At 44.7% G+C, this 8,914-nt stretch overlaps 1 protein-coding gene across 1 annotated transcript in view; it reads left to right on the forward strand.

Moving 5' to 3' along the window:
- The window catches only part of ppp1r37 (protein phosphatase 1, regulatory subunit 37), a 53,288-nt gene extending 44,600 nt beyond the window's left edge, over positions 1–8,688 (forward strand). The window contains exons 12-13 of the mRNA XM_078533201.1: positions 758–850; positions 958–8,688. Of these exons, the coding sequence (XP_078389327.1) occupies positions 758–840 (83 nt within the window). The 3' untranslated portion in view covers positions 841–850; positions 958–8,688. The remainder of the gene's footprint in view (positions 1–757; positions 851–957) is intronic.
- Positions 8,689–8,914: the final 226 nt, after the last annotated feature.

Genomic DNA, 8,914 nt, shown 5'->3' on the forward strand with positions numbered 1-8,914 from the left:
ATTATTTACTCTTTACCTCTCTTTCACTCTTCAGGTAGGTTTCTCGATGCTTAAAAACAACACTCACTGTTGGATAACCAGTCCCTTTGTTCAGCAATTTTTAACTGAAAAGACTTCTTCCATAACCATTAATCTATAATTTAATTTAGGCATATTAGAATGGATAATTGATTTTCTCTGTTCAGGTAATTGGGCAGAGGCCTGATTTACCTGGCAACTGTCCATATAAAATCGACTGAAGTTGAATGTTAGCCTTCTCTTGCTGCCTCACCCCTGCGCCCCCCGGTGCTCATTGCCGACTACCATGACTAAGCCATATAATCCCAAAAGGCCTCGAGTTGGATTCCTGATGGTATCTGCTAAATTAACCGATCTCAGCCAAGGCTGTCATGGAGATACTGCAACAGGCCTCAGTATGTCTGGGCTCTGCTGAGATCACTCCCCTTTCCCAAAGTTTAAAAGCCTGCCAGCACTCAACGTCCAAACTCTCTCACAAAGCATGGGTGCTTTGAGTCAGAGTTTAGAGAGTTCCTGGTGGCTGTGAAACAGTTTCCAAGGACAAATCAGTACTTTCGGCAGAGGGAAGGGCTTTTCTTCTTTTTAAAAAAGGTCAGTAAGAACCATCGGAGTGGGTGGGGATGGTGGGGGTGTGGTTTCCAATGCTTTTAAAAACATTTATCCATCCACTTCTGCTCTGACAAAGCGACAAAGCCCTGTCCTTCCCCATTCTATTAATAGCTCTGATTTGTTTTTGAAGAGTTTACATCCCCCAAAACCGAAAAGGAGCTGGAGGAATTATTGCTGGAAGCAAGTCAGGAGACATGTCGTGAAACATCGTGAGAGTGAGCCAGTAAGGATTTCCAAATACTTTTCTTGTCCCTTGTTGCAGCCTTTGATTCTCACCGATTGATTGTGACATCAGTATTAACTGAAATATTCATTTTTGTTCTTCTGCAGTGTCTTTCGGGTCCTGCTGAATATACTGAGGCTATCCTTGAAGATACCCCACCCCTTTCAACACCACACAAAAGATGTATTTTCCCTCTTGCCCTCTCCTTGCTGCTCTCTCTCGCTCTCTGATTGGAGCAGGGGCCGTCAGATTGTCCACTGTAGATCCACTTCATTCATCGCCATGCCATTCCATCTCACCTCCAGGGAAAGGATTCCTGTGACCCGACTTCGGTTGGGGTACAAACCAAAGAAAGCGCCACCCAGGAAAAGTTAGATTGCCTTTGGACCCTGTCAGATGGGAGTGGTGCCTCGCTGCTGGGGCAGAGACCACCTTGACACGAGAGATGTGCCCGGGGTCACAGTCTGTGACTGGAATCTGAAACTCTAAAAGAGACTGTGAAAGTGCTACTTGTGCTATAGACTTTCGCCCTGATAGTGCGTGCATTGTGACAGGGCTGGGATTAACTTTTATTTACCAGTAAAACTGCAAGTAGGATGTCCCTTCCCTCTTAGTGTTTTTGCTAGTGACCTCAGTCACGAGCAAGGGGCGGGTCCAATATTCAAGAGACCACACCCGCCCTGCCCCTGCAGACCCTGACTATTGTTCCTCACTGCGATCTCTCCTGGTAGTGAAAGGATTTGCATTGAGGACCGGTGGGAAGAAAATCAGAAACACTCAAAAGATCATTTTCAGCCCTAATACTGTTTGTGTTGTAGTTTGTCAGTGAGATTTTTTATTTTGAATTAGATGCTATTTATTTTTAGTCGTGATGTTTATTGATGTCAGGTTAATAAGTGGCTGTGTGGAGTTTGCTCGAGGAGCTGCAGTTTTAATGCTCTAATTTTAAAGCAACTTTTGAGTCAGCAGAACGATTGTGCCTATTGGAAAAGGCATCAAAAGTCCCTCTAGACCTACTTAGCTGCATCTAGGCATTACTGACGTTGACAACTGGAGATTAACACTAATTTAACTAGCTGAATTCTAGTAAATTTGGTCAGTGACACTAGACATCTTCCCAACCATTTAGTAAAAGTAAGTCAATCCCTAGGGGTTTCAGTATCACAGAGGCTAAACGCAGGGGATGGGAGGTTGAAGATGATGAAAGCTACTTTAATAATTATTCCTACTAAATTGCCAGACTTGCCTAGTGGTGTCTAACAATTTGCAAGATCTTTTCCAGCGACCAAGACACTTTTACTTCCTCAGTTTGACCTGCACTGCAGCATGGAAACAACAATCGGTGTCCTTTTCAGCAGAAATAACCCATCGATGCAGACGGCAGCAATTGAGACTAAAATTTGCACCAAAGAAGTGGGTTGTTCTGCTCTTTGTGGCTCACCCTTTTCACTGTTTTCCTGATCTGCACCTTCTTTAATTAGCGTTCAGAGCAGTGCTAAAAATTGTCACGTGAATTGATGACTGCTCAGAGCCAGAGCAATGTAATAGTCCCCTTCCTTCCTCCAAGCCTTCGCCTGGCATCGAGCGGTGCTCTTGGAGCAGTGTGGAGTGAGCCTCCACTTTTCCCTCTGTTTTCTATCTGATTATGCAGGTAATTGATTCAGAATCGATATACTTGGCATGTGCTGAAATAAAAACGCAAAATGCTAAGGGGGAAAAAAAAATCGCCACGCATCAGTGGCATTTTTAAATAGAACGGGCAGGCTATGAGTTTCCTTTGCGTCCTCTTCATCAGCCAGTACAGATGCTGACTGACCGGCTGTTTTATTTCTAACGTTTTCTTGTTTTTAAACTTCAAATTTCCAACATTTCTGCTTTATATTTTGCTGTGTGCGGTCCCTCAATCCTCAAGGAGGAGAATAGAGCACACTGCCACAGGACTATGATAATGATGTCCTTATGCATAATCCCAATGCAGCTGCTTGCCTGGTGAGGATGATAGTCCACCCAGTGGGAATCTCCACAGGTCAGGAGCAGTGCTGATCCTTAAAATTCCATTTAGCAATTTGTCTTAAATCCACTTGCCCTACCAAGCTGGTTTTTATTCTGTTCTCTGTCTGTCCTCTTTATACCCCCTAAATAAAAGCCCAAGAGATGAACACTATCATGAGCGGGAGAAGGGAAAGACTGGTTTACTATTCTTGGATAGAACTGAGAGGGAAAGCAAGAAGAAGCTGTTTGCTTTGATGTTGCTCAGTGCTGCCCCTGGGTACGAAATCACACGCTATAGAATCACACTTCAGCCATCTCCCCCCACCGTGTCAAATCTTCACAGTGAAGCCTGAGCAGATTGCCTTACCGGGACAGGGTAACTGAACTGAAGCAATAAGTGTTTTTGATTGCTCCCCCTATTGCAAAGGATGATTGGGGGGATGCAAGAAGACCATTTGAAGTTTCTCGATGTAAATTGAGGCGATCTTATCCGGCATTCACTGTCATGTGGGGGTATCCCATCATAGTACCTCAGAATTGATTATGTTGTGGGGGGGGATGGGAGCCTTCAGAATTAATTCCAACGTCAACGTTTTTTCAGAACTTCTCTTTGAATCGGTAACTCACAAAAAAAAACCTACTTAGGTTTAAAAGGTACAGCGGTCAAATCGTATCTCGTCACCTACCTGGAATGGGCAGATTGTGCAGAGAATTGCAGGCGGATTCTGTTAGGTGCAGTGGGGACTAGACTGGGTTAGGAGTGGGATATTCCCGATTCTACCTCGGTGTTTCCGCTCGCTGTGTTACTACTCCCTCCCTTACACAGGGAGAGGCTTTTCAGCCATGAAAGCAAGAGTCAGGAAAGATTACTCATAACAGAAAGATGTTGGAACACAAATTGGAGTAACTTTTTTTTAAAACTCGTTATACAAAAGAAAATGTGCATTCAAGGTTTCAGACAGGCTGCCTGGATTCCATTCGGCATTAATTCATTCAGGCTTTTGGTTACTCCAAAATGGGAATTGTCCTTTTTGGAACTTTGAGAAGGCAATGCCAGCATGCTGTGTGAATATCTGTTGTGTCCGTGCATTTTAGCCTCCGTTGTGGCTCAGCTGGGTAGAGTTTATGTGGGGAAATCCTTTTCTGACTCCTTACCCCGAGAATAGGATGCACATTCGGAAACCATGTCGTCCACCTCCTGAAGTTTGAAGTTTACTAAGATTCCTGCGTTGGTTGTTCCCTCTGAGTGTCTAGCAATGGCCAACAAAACCTTCTGAGGTAGCAGCTGAAAGTCTGCTTACGAAGGTCATCCCAGAAGCGGTCATTTTATCTTTGAGAGCTACACAAGAAACTGGAGGAGTGGAAATACAAGTTGTTGCTGCCCTCGGACGTCCCACTTGGATAAACGTTGTCCAGGTCATCAATTCCAAGCACTGGAGGATGAGACTAACGTAGGCTTTAGTTAAATCGCAGGAGCACGAAGGTGCAAACTGACTGCCTCAAAGACTTACAGCAATTGTGATGTGCAGCCAATGGTACGAAGTGGCACGTGACTACCCCCCACCCTCCACTTGAGCTGTGACCAGTGCTTTAAGGGTTGCGGTGGTGAAAAACTGAGGGAGGATGGAAGTGAGGAGAGAGGGGCAGATCCTAAAGTGTGCAAGTACGTCCTCATTTTGTAAAAGAGTATAAATAATACCTGTTTTGTGGGAAGGACGGGCGGAGGAGGGGGTTGAGGGTGTTTCTCCATGACTAATCCAAATTAAAACGGGAGGATGGCATTATCCCTGAGGAGTGTCAGAATCCAAACGTTCTCTAAAAGTGCAATAAATGTTTCAGGGCAGTGCATCAAGACTTACTGCATGCAAGTTACAGCGAGATATGTATAAATTGATTCTGTAACTTCCAGACGCTGAGGTGCAGAGAATCTGATTTATAGTCTAACACTATGTATAGAGATGAGCGTGAACTGATAGCGCTGGGCTTCTTCACGTTTTGTTCTCTGATGTTTTCTCAGTCAGAGGTTTGTTGTGATAATAATTGTGTTTTTTTTTGCAGTCTCTGTTTGTTGTGGCAACTCTTGTACACGTTGTCTGTCTTAGAGATGTTGGTTCAGGCTCACCCCTGCCTAAATGGACTGGGGTTAGTGGATTGGGGAGGGGGGGGTGGGGGGCTGCTAAGGCGGGTAGGTGGTTCGTGTGCACATCCTGGCAACTGTCGTTGAATAATTGGAGCCCGGACAATGATTCCTTTTCATTTCAGTGGGTTTTCCTTTTTTTTTTGTTTTGTTGTTAGAAAGGTCAAAGAGGAGTTGTCCACAGTATTGGATACCCTCTTGTCACAGGTGAAGCAGTTCGTACTGGTCTCTGGTGCCCAAAGTCCCGTTGTTCAAGCCCCAAACAAGAATGCAAATATTCATGCAAAAACGAGAACTCATGTTGCTATTCCAGCCTTTGAGAATGACACTCGGGAGTCCGCACCTGAAGTGCAGTGCTGGGGATACAGCGGCTTAAAGTCAGATGTTTGCTTTGTAACTGATGAGAATGAGTTGATAATCCTACTGGGTCATGCTACCTATTTCATGTCCCTGTTTCACAGGACAGGCTGAGTCTGGTTTCCATTTCGGAAGTTTCCGCAACGATGCAGCAGGTCCAAACCCAGACATGCTATATAAGTGGAATACACTCTGGGACTTGCCTCATTTATAAGGTGCCTATTTATTTACAGCTGTCTATAGATGGGTTAAGCCACTCCCTTTCTCTTTTGTAAACCCCGAGAGACTGATGTGTTTCCTGATCTGATCGGCAAATGTAACTGATGTAGATGTTTATGATAACGACGCTGATATAGGGGAGTGGGTGGGCTTGTCCTTTAAATGAACCGAATGGTTGTTAGTTTTAAGAGAAGCAATTTTTTTTTGGGAAGGAGGGTGGAGAAGCTAATTTATTCTGTGGCTGCGCTGTTAGCATTTGAGCCACATGTTTGGATCTACAACAGTAACCTTTTAAAAACTCATTTTGAGGCCCTCGACGGATAAGTGAACTGCATTGTTTACCACTAAGCTGTAGCAGACCAGGAAAATCCAATCCCCAGCTGGGACAGCAGAAGGTGTTACACATCGGTATCAGCACCCTGGCTGGGGTGCAGAAGTATCAGACGGTTGCCAGTTTTCTTGGCTCCCAACACCCGGTGACCAGGAGGGCGGGCTGGGTGAGGACAATTATTGGGCAGAAAATCTGATTTGTCCTGCTCTGGGGCACTCTGTCTAACGTTGAGCCTAGAATGACCCGAGGGTTGACATTGATCGTAGAGCTGGGTGGCAGTAAGAGTCAACACCTTTGCTCAGTGGAGGGAGGAGCCAAAAAACAGACTTTTGTTTGCTGGCTGTTAACAGTTTATTTATTTTCAATATGGGTCTGAACAGCACTGGCTGTTTCTTCCTGTAGGGGAGAGAGACGCACACACACCTGTAAGCAAGGTGAATACAGCCAGTAGGCACCCACTGAAATGAATAGGAGGGGATGTGACACTAAAATTTATTGGGATCTCTAAATCGCATAGTAGTTGTATGATCAGGAATCACAGTAATTGTGAACGCTGAAAACAGAATGGGGGCCAGGGAGAGTAACAAAGATTTTCTACAAAAACAATGATGACTTTTGCCAGGATTGGTGTTGGGGGTATAGGATGGTGAGGGGGGAGGGGAAGGGAACAATTGTCCTCGGCCTGACAATTGGTGGTGATTTCTGATAATACTGCTTTTAAATGACTGTTATACCATGTGAGAGTTATTGAGTGGAGAGGATGGCCCTCCCAGTGTGGGGAGTGCATCAGATGTGATACTGCTGCCAGCAGATTCTGAGCAGAGATGGTTGTTTTTCCCCCTTTCTACCAAGCAACACAGTCCAGTATTCTGGGCAAGAGGCAACACCGACTTCATCCTCCTATTCCTGATCCCACAAAATGTTTTTCTTTTTCAATAACACCAGTAGGAGATTCCTGGTAATCAGCTCATGTCCCCAATTTAAATGACCTCTTGCTATGTCAGTGATTTCCTTGCAGGATCTGCCCCTAAGCAATGCTCGCTGAGTGAACATGGATAGAGGTTTCTCAAAATGTTGCACAAAGATGGAGGAAGATGGTGTGATCCAGGAACAGGATTGTCCCTGTGTACTGATGGGTACGGATGTGAATTGAGATGTGTTGATTCCACGGTTAAAATAATTTTCACAAAGGAAAATAGGACTGATAACTACTTAGAATTCCTATCGCTCCTAGACCAATAATTCCCTCTTTTTTTTCCAGCTCCGGATTTGGAGGGAAATGGAGGCTCAGGAGACTGGGGCTAGACCTGCCTCAGAAACCAGGCTAAAACGCTTTTCCCTACTGGGCAGGTGTCTATAGGTTGATTTACTCTCTCTTGTGCAGATGCCAACTCTTGTCAAAGTGCAGTCTCACAGTTGCTGGTAGGTCTCAGTACTCTGATCAAGTGGATACCTGTTCTCCGTCCCTCCGTGACCCTTTGTGATGCTCGACACTGAACCTCGGTGGGCTGCTTTACCTCGTGAAGCATTAGAGCAAAGTCAGTAGAGTAGCACGCATAAGTCAGTATACAGTAACCAGCAGCATGGTGGCCTCTGGTTGACAGACCTGCACTGATTCTAGATGCTCTCAGCTGCTATCCAAAGTGCTCTTGTGCATGAATCTCTGGCCACTTTTCCCTCCGGAGCTAAAGAAAAACGCTCTCTGTGTGAATTCTTGCCTCGCCAAAGGACACCCAACATTTCTGTTTCTTAATGACATGGTGGCAACACCATTCACTAGACTTGGCCACTTTGCACAGCTGCAGTATCTGGTATTGCAGCAAGGCCAGGAACCATGATGGGAAGAAGGCCAACTTCTGTTCCCATGTGTCTCTCTCTCCCCCTCTCCCTGTGTGTGTGCGTCGAACTCCCTACCTAACTTTCTTCCATATTGGTTGATCGATTGGTTGGCAAGTCGACTCTGATTGGCCGAGATGCTGCCGGGAGCTTGGGAGCCTTTGGTTCCCCATTGCTTTCTCCTCAACCAATCAGCACCCTTTTCTCCTATGGTGTAAATTGTAGTGATCATTTGAAATTTGGTATTCTTACATTTGTCCTGATGAGTGCACAACAAAAAGCTTTGGCAACAAGTTCTTTCTTCAGCAAGATTTCAAAATTCTCAATTTTGTCCCATCATGCATAATTGATCTTCCACTTTATGCCCCTCCGGCCTTCCAATTTAAACTTGCACCACCGTAAATTGCCCTAACCATTTCATTAGCAGATAGGACCAAAGCAGCAGCCTGTTTGCTGTGATTATTATTGCCTTCCCTGGCCTGAGAAGAGCTTAGACTGACCTTTACCATGCCTTTTTGTTGACCTTCAGACTGACTAATACTGCAAAACGGTTTTTTTATTTGCAGTGAGGCTCCCTTTCATTTTTAATAATTCCTGGGACATTATTTTTTTTTTCTTTTTGGGGGTATTTTTTAAAGGGAAGGTCGTCTCCCTTTTTATTGCTAACAGTGGAAGCTTTTGAAGGCCTTCTGGAGTCGGTGTTGCTTTTTGTTTGCCAATGTACCCACAGGTGATGGAACATGCATCTCTGCCCATGATCAATGTATGTCGATGCTTCCTCGAGTATCTGCACTTGTACAAAATACTTGATTAGTCTATTGATTCTGGGCAAGTGGACATATTTCCACTGAGCCTCTCCAGGCTCTGAAATGAACCTAGTGCAATTATGTGAGTTTTACAGCATCTTTTGGGTTTATTCAGAATCTTGGTTAATAAGTAAAAAAATAAAAAAGATTTCTTAAATTATGCCGTGTCGCTTTGTGTTTCTTTTTCTCCTGCTCCCCTCAGAACACTCATCAACCTGGAACATAACAAGCTGACCCGGTCCCTCCTCAAGAAGAGAATGTTCTTCAGATTGTCCCACTGTGCTGGTGGACCTTCATTTGCTGCCCTATTTGGTGCCTAATAAGGAAAAACTTGATTTATTCCTCTTCTTCCTGCTTATTTTCTCCCCTCTTGAAGGTGTCAATTC

Source organism: Cetorhinus maximus, chromosome 32 (genome assembly GCF_964194155.1).
Source record: "Cetorhinus maximus chromosome 32, sCetMax3.hap1.1, whole genome shotgun sequence".
Taxonomy (NCBI): Eukaryota; Metazoa; Chordata; class Chondrichthyes; order Lamniformes; family Cetorhinidae; genus Cetorhinus; species Cetorhinus maximus.